The sequence below is a fragment of the Anomaloglossus baeobatrachus genome, chromosome 2, assembly GCF_048569485.1.
Source record: "Anomaloglossus baeobatrachus isolate aAnoBae1 chromosome 2, aAnoBae1.hap1, whole genome shotgun sequence".
NCBI classification, from domain to species: Eukaryota; Metazoa; Chordata; class Amphibia; order Anura; family Aromobatidae; genus Anomaloglossus; species Anomaloglossus baeobatrachus.
In genome coordinates this window covers 785525385-785537579 of record NC_134354.1, presented here as the reverse complement: position 1 = coordinate 785537579, position 12195 = coordinate 785525385, and the positions used below count along the sequence as shown (strand labels likewise).

Genomic DNA, 12195 nt, shown 5'->3' with positions numbered 1-12195 from the left:
CGGCAGGTTTATATTTCTTTGCTTTGTTCCGTGTATAGTAACCACTCACAGATCCTGATGTTTCACCCCGTGTATTCTCAACAGAGACACTGGAGATGTCACTTATTGACGATGAGAAGGACGTCGTTCTTACGGGATTCTGTTTCGCTTTCCACTTGTATACTTTATTGGTCTGGTAATCTCGAGTATCCCGTTGGAATTTGCTCGTTTTCAGACTTTGTATCTCTTTCTCCCATTTTTGGAAGGAATTATTGAGTTCCAAATCAAATTTCTGCATTTGCTCAGGAGATAGCGCTTGTCGTACCTTGTCCTGTGACAATTTAATTTGTTCCTCCAATTTTTCCAGATGTTTCTTATCGGCCTCAATCAAAATTGACAAAAAAGATGAGGAGCATGCATTACATGCATCTTCCCATCTCTTTGTTAATGATTCTTCCTCCAAAGAAAAGGAGGGCATTACCTGTACCCGTAGTCCACGTGGTATAAATTTACGTTGATCATAATGTTCCAAGGACGCCTTGTTCCACCATGTCTTGGTCCTTCTGTATAGCAATTCCTTTAATATATCTTTTTCATTTGTGATGTCCTCTGAGGTACTGTCAACCACATCACCACCTATTTCTCCAAATACAGTTGGTAGTTTGTTCAACCATGCTGAGTCACGAATCCTGAAATCCATGTCGGTGATCCTTCCTATAACAACAACCAGTATTTACTCACAAGGAAGTTATCATCTATCAAAAAACTACTAATGTGGTCCCAAAGTGTTTCCAATCAGAATACATACTAAGCACTTCAAAAGACCATATTTAAATCAATATATCAATCTTTATTCACATGATTTAAAAACATAAACACTAGACACTTGCGACAAAATTAAAAACATCAACAAAACAGCATATCAATTGTAGAACTACACATGTTATCTATCTGGCATGCTGCCCATGTGGGAAGCTGTATGTCGGAATGACTACACGAGAATTTCGTGTTCGCATTTTGGAGCATATTAGAGATATAAAAAATGCTGAGACAGTCACCGCAGACCAGACCGAGAAAATTTTCAAATTAAAACCTATTGCCAAACATTTTCGGGAATTCCATCCAGGTCAGGGACATCGCCTTCAGTTCCGGGGCATTGACAAACTTCATGTGGGCAATAGAAGAGGTGATATAACTAAGAGATTGGGACAAATGGCGTGTAAATGGATCACCCTATTGAGGAGTATGAAGCCCGTAGGTTTGAATGATCAATGGGGATTTTCTAACTTCTTATAGTATATGAATGGATGATAGTGATCACATCCGCCCTCTCTACTCTTCATTAGAACAGGTGTTGTTTTGAAATGGCCATGGATCTGATAGGATTATAATTATGACCAACCTTTCTCCTCTATAAACCCTTTGGATAATCTCGAATCAGGGATTATGATGGCACTATCTTCAGCTACATATTGTGGCAGTATGATTCCTCATGGTCCCTTTTGTTCTTTTCCCTGTTCTTGATACTGACTGGAGACTGATACTATTAATGTTAAGGTCACTCTTATGTGATCATCCTCTTTTTTCTAGTATCTACACCATGTGCAATGGGTGGTGATATTGATATGTCACCTCCCCTTGCAACGTCCGTGTTTAGATGAGCCCATTTGGGTTTTTGTGGAACTTCCTAGGTATAATTGGACTAATAGTCATACTATTCTTATGAGTCATATTTAGTGACTAATGACATCTAATTACTGCCTCTTTTTGGCTTGAGACCATATATAAAATATTTATATGTCCTTGTTGTGACTTGATGTGATCACCCTTGTTTTCAATATCTACACCATGGGCAATGGGCGGTGATATGGTTTATATCATCCCCCCTTGCAACGTTTGTGTTTAGATGACCCTCCTACTTTGGGTTTCTGTGGAACTCCTTTGACTGGATGAATGGTTGCACTATCTATGTGAACCATTTTCAGTGAATAATGACATCAACTATGGCTCCTTTCTGAACTATAACTACACGGGGTACCTCATATGACCTTGTGATGACTTGAATTGGTCATACTATGATATTCATCGTCTCTAGCATCCTTCATGATCTTCATAGTGATTTATCCCATTGACTATTCCCTTATTTATTATATCACTGATCACCCTGATTTTCAATTACTATGCCATGAATGGGGGTGGGAGACACCTTTGTGTCTCCCATCTTCATATCATTTGTTATAGTAGGGTCTGTTATGACCATAGTGGATGCAGAGTTGATGAATGATACTTTTGGATCCTGTGAAGAATTGTTATGTCACTTGAGAGCCGGTTTTGGAGTCCTTTAGCAATTCCATACTATGATAAAAGCTTTTTCCTTTTTCTGTCTGTGATTAACAAAGACTTGCTATTTGGAGAAGATTCTCCTTTATGTTGTGAATTATATATTGAGGTACTGTCACTACACCGCTTACTTGATTTTTAATGTAAAGGGGTTTCTTTGGTATTCGGGGCACCCGTAATGTATATTGATAGGTGAATGATGATAAACACAATTTCACTAATGACAAATTGATTTACGTATATACATGGATTTTTTTATATAGGTGTATATACATGCCATCTTATGAATTGGATGATAAATCTGTAGATTGTATGATGGTCGCTGCTATAAATGCATTGGTGCACAGATTAACAAATCGTGTCATAGGCGACAGCCATGTTGAAGCCCTGATATACACTAAGATGGCGACTTTCCCTCTAGATACAGCATTCACGAGCGCTGACGCTGTGGCGCGCATGCGTGCTCCTGTTCCCCCCACCTCGTGATGTGGTCACGTCATCGCGGGCGACTGTGTCGCCTGTTCTGACGTGCCTGTGCCTCGTGGTTGGGGGAGGGGGCCTCCGCACTAACGCTAGCAGCGCCCGGTAAGTGGAGCGCTCGTTATACAGATTTACAACAGCTGTGAGGGAAGTATATAGGGCTGCCCATCACCCCTTCACATCACTCCCTGACGTAGATACGTTGAAACGATCGTTGGAGTGGTGTGGGGAGGGTCCGCCTAGGTAAAGTATCTCTAATATTGATCAGAATGATTGTCTGTTTATTCCTTGCTTAAGAGATCTCTCCCAATTCCTCTCATGGGAATGGATGGGATGTTTATTCCTTATATATAATAGATCTCAGTAAATTTCACCTTCTGCTATAGTACACTGCGATACCAATGCAGTATAAGACTCTAATTTTTGAATGTTTAAAAACAAGAGGAAGCATATAAGGTATTACATGGTATATATGAATATAAGTGCTTAAGGTTATCAGAATTCCTATTATGTATTTTGGCACTAAAGTAGAGAAAAAATATAGTGTATCCTCTTGCTTGTTACATTGGTTGTTGTGGTGATGAAATAAACATCTAACCCTGGAATATTAGGAAATGTGAGAGGTCATACAGATCATATTTTTGACATGTATTGATTAAACAAGGCATTATTATAAATTCAAATGCTTTGTGATATTGAGATATATGAAAATTTCATCAGGATATTTTGTGATACTATAAATTAATGAACTATGGTGGACCCTCTACCTTACACCCTGTTTTGTTGATGTTTTTAATTTTGTCGCAAGTGTCTAGTGTTTATGTTTTTAAATCATGTGAATAAAGATTGATATATTGATTTAAATATGGTCTTTTGAAGTGCTTAGTATGTATTCTGATTGGAAACACTTTGGGACCACATTAGTAGTTTTTTGATAGATGATAACTTCCTTGTGAGTAAATACTCTCTGCACATGTAGCTGCATTACACATCGGGTTAATTAACCCGATGTGTACTGTAGCTAGGAGAGCAAGGAGCCAGCGCTCAGTGTGCGCGGCTCCCTGCTCACACTGGTAACTAATGTAAACATCGGGTAACCATACCCGATGTTTACCTTAGTTACCAGTCTCCGCAGCTTCCAGACGGCGGCTCCGTGCAAGCGCAGCGTCGCTTGCACGTCGCTGCTGGCTGGGGGCTGTTCACTGGTCGCTGGTGAGATCTGCCTGTTTGACAGCTCACCAGCGACCATGTAGCGATGCAGCAGCGATCCTGACCAGGTCAGATCGCTGGTCGGATCGCTGCTGCATCGCTAAGTGTGAAGGTACCCTTAGTCATTGACTCCATCCATGATTTGATATTACACTTGCGATATTAGCTTTATAATAGGCCTTTAAAATGTAAGTCCCCGAAATAGAAAAAAACTCTTGGATAATAGATGGCTGCAGATTTTTCTTTTTATCTGTATCTATTTACTGATTACTAATTCATTTGTTTCTAATCTTTACTAATACCACTTGTGTAAAGCTTGTTAAAATAAATACAAACACAATTATGTAGCCAAAAATAAAGTACATTTTATTAACACAATGAAACAAAACATTGTAAATTGCAAAATAGTGAAACATTGGAAATTATTTAAAATCAAATTATTTGAATGTGTTAAAATATATTCAGTATGTCTGCTTGGGGCAGATATGCAGAAAGTCTGCTGCTACTAAGTTTATTCAACAGTCCATATTACACACGGTCCATATTACACAGTCCATTTATAAGTTCATTTTTATACCACTGCCTTTAATCCACCTCTTCAATAACGGGGCCTGTATTGCTGCCCGTTCTTGCTTGGGCACTGCAGCTGGCACCTGGCATCCCACTTGTGGCTGCCCCTTGGTACAGTTTGGTGATGATGGGATTGCACACCTTCTCCAGTTCTTTCTGCTGATGGCCACACTCCTCTTTCTCAGCCAACTGGTTCTTGTCCAGCCATGCTAGGGTCTCATTACACTTCTCCACAATGCTCGTTTTATCTCCAGGACTTATCTTGTCCTTCACATTGTCCTCTTCCACTGCACTCTTCATATTGAAGACATAAGCCTCCAGGGAATTCTTTGCAGCAATCCGCTCTCTTTGGGTGTCATCATCGGCCTTATACCTGTCGGCCTCTTGCACCATCTTCTCGATCTCCTCTTTGCTCAGTCGGCCCTTGTCATTGGTTATTGTGATTTTGTTCTGTTTTCCAGAGCTTTTGTCCATGGCAGATACATTGAGAATACCATTGGCATCAATGTCAAAAGTCACTTCAATCTGTGGCACTCCACGTGGGGCTGGTGGTATTCCGCTTAATTCAAACTTGCCTAGAAGATTATTGTCCTTGGTCATTGCTCTCTCACCCTCATACACCTGGATGAGGACTCCTGGCTGGTTGTCAGAATAAGTGGTGAAGGTTTGTGTCTGCTTAGTTGGGATAGTTGTGTTTCGTTTGATCAGAACGGTCATTACTCCACCGGCTGTTTCTAGGCCAAGGGAGAGTGGTGCTACATCCAGAAGAAGCAGATCCTGGACCTTCTCAGACTTATCACCAGTTAAGATGGCAGCTTGCACGGCAGCTCCATAGGCCACAGCCTCATCAGGGTTGATGCTCTTGTTCAGCTCTTTCCCATTAAAGAAGTCTTGAAGTAGCTTCTGCACTTTGGGGATGCGTGTTGATCCTCCAACCAAGACTATATCATGAATTTGGGATTTGTCCATTTTGGCATCTCTGAGGGCCTTTTCTACTGGATCCAGGGTACCTCTAAAGAGGTCTGAACACAGCTCCTCAAAGCGAGCTCTGGTGATGGAGGTGTAGAAGTCAATGCCCTCATACAGAGAGTCAATCTCGATGCTGGCCTGGCTGCTGGAGGACAGGGTTCTCTTTGCTCTCTCACAGGCTGTCCTGAGCCTTCTCAGTGCTCTCTTATTCTGGCTGATGTCCTTCTTGTGCTTGCGTTTGAATTCCTCCACAAAGTGATTGACCATACGGTTATCAAAGTCCTCTCCTCCCAGATGGGTGTCACCAGCTGTGGCTTTTACCTCAAAAACACCATCATCAATGGTTAGAATGGAGACATCGAAAGTGCCCCCTCCCAAGTCGAAAATCAGAACGTTGCGCTCTCCGCAGCTGCCCTTGTCCAACCCATAAGCGATTGCGGCTGCTGTGGGCTCATTGATGATTCTCAGCACATTTAATCCAGCAATGACTCCCGCGTCTTTCGTGGCTTGCCTTTGGGAATCATTGAAATAGGCCGGGACGGTAATAACAGCGTCCTTCACTGGATGACCCAGATAAGCCTCGGCCGTCTCCTTCATCTTTAGCAGAACCATGGAGGAGATTTCCTCAGGAGAAAATGTCTTCTGTTCCCCTTTGTAGTCCACAGTCACTTTAGGTTTTCCTCCATCGCTCACCACCGTGAACGGCCAGTGCTTCATGTCAGACTGCACCACAGAGTCGTCAAACTTACGGCCAATCAGTCTCTTGGCATCGAAGACTGTGTTCTGTGGGTTCATGGCCACCTGGTTCTTGGCTGCATCGCCGATCAGTCTCTCGGTGTCGGTGAAGGCCACGTAACTTGGGGTGGTGCGGTTTCCCTGGTCGTTGGCGATGATCTCCACTTTGCCATGTTGAAAGACGCCAACGCAGGAATAGGTGGTGCCCAGGTCAATGCCGACTGCAACTCGCTTGGCAGACATGATGGTAGATGTGTGCGAAGTAGAAGTTCTGAATGTCTTCTCCTGCTGGGTCTGGTGTGGAGCTTCTGCTCTTTCCTCTGTTCTGGTGTCAGGCGCTGCGGGGTCTGTCAGCCTCTGTTCTCCTCGCTGCCTCCAGCGTCTGGATTCTTTCCTCAGCCGAGATCTGCCTGAGCAGCTTCTGTCATGTGTATTTATACTGTCAGCCGCATTCCAGCCTCTGAGGTAACAGCCAATCAGCACTGTCCATTCCACACGCAGCTCCGTGTCCATAGAAACCTTCCTGAACATTCCTGAATCTTCCCGTGCAGTCAGCCAATCACAGTCGAGCTCTGGAGATGTCGTCACTCAAGACTTCCAGCTGCTTCCAGAACTGGAACGTCCTGACCAATTAGATTTGCTGGTGATGTGACGTCACTGGGCGGGAGGTTTCTAGAAGCTGCTATTGGCTGACGGGTTCTCGGTGTTTCTAGCAGCTTCTCAGGCGTACTAGAGATAAAATGCATCTGCCGGTAATGTATCTCTGCGGTGACAGTGATTACTCCGCCGCTCCGCCCTCGGTCCCGGTGTTTCCGCCTCTTCTGACTCCCTGTAGATTTATGAGAGCGTTCGTTGTAGCTTTCCCACAATAAACAATCGACACAGGAGTTCAGACCCCCATTTTCATAATGGAACAGTCCGTGCAGAGATTGGAATGTTTATCAGTGAGAAGAAACCACCACACAACGGAGGGGGAGGCTGCTGTATAATTGGGATAGATTGAGGTCGTACATTTATAATGAGAAAGCTCTGATGAGAACCAGGGATGGCCTTAGCCTGAACGGTGCCCTGTGCAAAACTGCCCTTTGGTGCCCCCCCCTTCCCCCCACCAACTGATTGTTTACCCAGTTTCCAGGAAACGAGGACCAGGGGCCATTTTTTTTATTTCCTAAGAAAATTGATTTCTTCAAATGGACAATAAAGTCCTCCAGATTTGTGCTGGAGAATCAGCTTCTCAAATCCACATTAATTCTACCACTCTGAAATCATTCTTCTTGGGGTCTTCTCATCTTGTACATGCTGTATGCCTGGATTTTACATTATGGATGGTACATATGGATCCCCCCCCCCCCAATGGGGCGCACATGTATCTGCAGAATGAGGCGCTGCCGCTCTTCATGGAGAGATGTTATAAATTCCTAAAATTCCTATACACTTAGAGCGGCGCAGGTCGTGGTCCCATTGGTGGGATCCTGAGGATAAATGTACCAGATTATACCAGACAAGGCACCATGGAGCCGGCGGCCGATGCTGCGTGTACGCCGAACCAAAAAGTCCAAAATACAGATGTCAAAGGGGAATGTAAGAAATTAGAAAAAATCTCTGCTTTCTACATAATAAAGAGTCCTCAGGTTATATGTGTCGCTGCCTCTCAGCTCCAATGACCTGAACAGACTGAGGTGCAGCGCCACATACACACCATGAGGGAGGGGCACATTGAATGGAAGAACTATGGCATATATACTGTAATCCCTTTATTAACCAGACTGGGCTCACCCCATTTGGCAATGCTGCAAATAATTTTGTTGGAAAATTGGTAAGATAAATCCATGCCAAATAATGTAATGTTCTGCAGAACTTCATAATGCACACCTCAGCTGCTGCAGAACCTCATCATACGCACCTCAGCTGCTACAGAACCTCATTATACACATCTCAGCTGCTGCAAAATCTCATAATTCACCTCAGCTGCAGAACCCCATTATACACACCTCAGCTACTACAGAACCTCATCAAACACACCTCAGCTGCTGCAGAACCCCATAATACACACCTCAGCTGCTGCAGAACCCCATAATACACACCTCAGCTGCTGCAGAACCCCATAATACACACCTCAGCTGCTGCAGAACCCCATAATACACACCTCAGCTACTACAGAACCTCATCATACACACCTCAGCTGCTGCAGAACCCCATAATACACACCTTGGCTGCTGCAGAACCCCATAATACACACCTCAGCTGCTGCAGAACCCAATAATACACACCTCAGCTGCTGCAGAACCCCATAATACACACCTCAGCTGCTGCAGAACCCCATAATACACACCTCAGCTGCTGCAGAATCTCATAATACACACCTCAGCTGCTGCAGAACCGCGTAATACACCTCAGCTGCTGCAGAACCTCAATACACCTCAGCTGCTGACAATGCATTACATAGGATATGTATGCCATTGCTAGGATGGCCTTCATAATGACACTAAGACGAAGTTCACACAGGACATCTTTTCTTGCATTTTTGAGGTCACAAAGATGCCCCTGCATGCATTTCCTCCTCCCAGCAAAGTCTATGGGATTTCTCTTTTGCTGTCCACACTGGGCATCTTTTGTTGGCTGCGTTTTTGAAGATGCAGCGTGTCAGTTCTTTTTGCGTTTTTGTTTTTGAACCCTTCCAGTCAATAGATTAGACTTAAAAACTGCATTAGGCAAAACGTGGTAAAAACGCGTCAAAAACACATTGCGTTTTTTATGCGTTTTTGCCGTTGTGCGTTTTTGGTGCATTCTTGGGACAAAAACGCTGCATATTTGTGGTATAAAAGATGCCCCGTGTGAACATCCCCTAAACCATTCCATGTGATGTGCAGACGGCAGTGACGCCAGGTAACATACGAGACTCCACTGTTATTTTCTACCAGGTGAGGAATCTGACAGCTGATTCCCCTGCACGACCCCCGCGTGGAAGGAATCAGACACCGGCTCCATTATTGCAGTCATGTAAATTTTACTCTGATGCTTCCACATTTCAGATAAAACACATTTTATCTCTGCCGAGGACGATGCAACCAGGATGAGGCGCCCAGGAGGCCGGTGCCCAATGGCTTCTCCTTGCTCTGCTGCTCTGGACTGACCGGTATCTCCCCTGTATATGACATTCTGTACATTGACTGGTCGAACCCCCAAAATGTGTAATATACACTGTTAGGATTTCATTTGCCAATTTGAGTGGTCATGTGATCGCTCACCAGTGATTTGCAGACTGCTGAATGACATCTCCTCCTGCGTCTCTCATTGTTATCATTTTCAATTTGAGAGAAACAGGAGGGGACGTCATTCTGCAGATGACCACACATTGCAAATCACATATGAGTGATCAGATGACAACTACTCGAATCGGCAAGTGAAATCCTAACACAGCGTATATTACACACCTATAGGATATGGCAGGTCAATATTCAGAATTACATTACATTACACACTATACGTGACATGTACAGGGCATATGTAGGGTGTATAATCTAATATATAAAGCTGAGTGTGTGTGTGTGTGTGTGTGTATGTCCGTTAAAGGAATCCGCACTGTCGCATTTACAATCACAAAATTTTGCACAGACACCTCATGTGACCCAGGGAACGTCATATACTGTTTTGAGGGGAAAATTTAACCCCGCGCTTTAGTTATTTGCCAAAAACCTGCTTACATTAAAATCAATAGAGCTGGGAGCTACAGGTCATTAATAGGAGCTGTAATTGGTTGCTATAGGCAACAAAGGGCATTCTTAGTATAAGACAGGTAATGTGTCAGATAATATAATGTTGATAGAGACAAACACAGAGACACAGACACACACAGAGACCCAGAGAGACTGATATAGAGACAGAGACACACAGGGACACCGAGTCTGATACAGAGACAGACACACAGAGACACAAAGAGAAACACACACACACACACACACAGACTGATGCAGAGACACACACATAGACTGACAAAGAGATACAGAGACCGAGACACACAGAGATAGAGATACAGAGACATAGACACAGAATCACAGAGACTGATATAGAGACAGAGAGAGACACACAGACTGATACAGAGACACACACAGAGACATAGACACAAAGACTGATACAGAGACACACAGAAACAGACACACAGAGACTGATACAGAGACACACAAAGACACACACACAGAGACAGACTAATACAGAGACTCATACAGAGGCACACAGAGACTGATAACTGATACAGAGACACAGAGGCACAGAGAAAGAGACAGAGAGACACACAGAGACACAGACAGAGATACACAGAGACCCACAAAGAAAGACAGAGACACACAGACACGCAGAGATAGAGACACACATACAGAGATACGGATACACACAGAAACACAGACACACACAGAGACACATTCACACACAGATAGAGACACAGAGACAGACAGACACAGAGGCAGAGACAGGCACATAGACAGAGATACACAGAGACAGACACACAGAGACTTACAAAGACAGAGACACACAGAGATACAAAGAGACACAGATATAGACACAGAGACACAAATAGATAGAGATACACAGAGACACAGAGATACACACAAACACAAGCACAGACACACAGAGACAGAAACACACAGAGACAGAGAGAGGGGGCACAGCAGGAGCCCCCACACAGCCTCCTGCGCATAGCAGGAGCCCCCACACAGCCTCCTGCGCACAGCAGGAGCCCCCACACAGCCTCCTGCCCACAGCAGGAGCCCCCACACAGCCTCCTGCGCACAGCAGGAGCCCCCACATACCCTCTTATATACAACAGGTGCTCCCCCACAGATCCCATATAGACATAAAAAAAAAAATTATACTCACCTAATCCTGATTCCCAGCACCGCAGCCTCCATCTTTCTTCTATGGTGGCCTGCGGAGGCAGCGCGATGCAATGATGTCACTGCTCTGCCCTTGTGGATATACGGTCTCCTAAGACACAGGCCTGCAGCGGTAAGTGGCTTAGGAGACGGGCAGTGATAGAGCAGGGAGCTCCATGCTCTGTCACAGGATTGAACTGTATCGCGGTGACGCCGACATAGTTCAGTGCGGTGGTTGCAGAAGATTCGGGGCTCCGGCCAAGAAGTTCTGGGCCGGAGCTCCGGATCTTTGATGCCAGTGGCCCCCTGCTGGCGACTCCCCTGTATGTCCAGTTGGAGAGCCCTCTGGGGCATTGACTGGTGTCTGTTTGCCAGACCGACGCTGGATAGATGATAGACAAATAGATATCAGATAGATAGATGATAGATAGATAGAGGGATAGATAGATAGATAGATAGAGGGATAGATAGATAGATAGATAGAGGGATAGATAGATAGAGGGATAGATAGATAGATAGATAGATAGATAGATAGAGGGATAGATAGATAGATAGAGGGATAGATAGATAGAGGGATAGAGAGATAGATAGATAGATAGAGGGATAGATAGATAGATAGAGGGATAGATAGATAGAGGGATAGATAGATAGATAGAGGGATAGATAGATAGATAGATAGAGGGATAGAGAGATAGATAGATAGATAGATAGATAGAGGGATAGATAGATAGATAGAGGGATAGATAGAGGGATAGATAGATAGATAGATAGAGGGATAGATAGATAGATAGAGGGATAGATAGATAGGAGGATAGATAGATAGAGGGATAGATAGATAGATAGAGGGATAGATAGAGGGATAGATAGATAGATAGAGGGATAGATAGAGGGATACATAGATAGATAGATAAATAGATAGATAGATAGAGGGATAGATAGATAGATAGAGGGATAGATAGATAGATAGAGGGATAGATAGATAGATAGATAGAGGGATAGATAGATAGATAGAGGGATAGATAGATAGAGGGATACATAGATAGAG

At 43.9% G+C, this 12195-nt stretch overlaps 1 protein-coding gene across 1 annotated transcript; it reads right to left on the bottom strand.

Annotated features, from left to right (window-relative positions):
* Positions 1-4357: 4357 nt before the first annotated feature.
* On the bottom strand, positions 4358-6706 carry LOC142290747 (heat shock 70 kDa protein-like). Its single transcript, XM_075334740.1, has one exon. It carries the CDS (start codon positions 6523-6525, stop codon positions 4594-4596), a length of 1932 nt encoding a protein of 643 aa, XP_075190855.1. The 5' UTR covers positions 6526-6706; the 3' UTR covers positions 4358-4593.
* Positions 6707-12195: the final 5489 nt, after the last annotated feature.

Bases quoted from the DNA above. Each gene is read 5' to 3' on its own strand.
- LOC142290747 (XM_075334740.1), bottom strand. From the start codon at position 6,525: ATGTCTGCCAAGCGAGTTGCAGTCGGCATTGACCTGGGCACCACCTAT.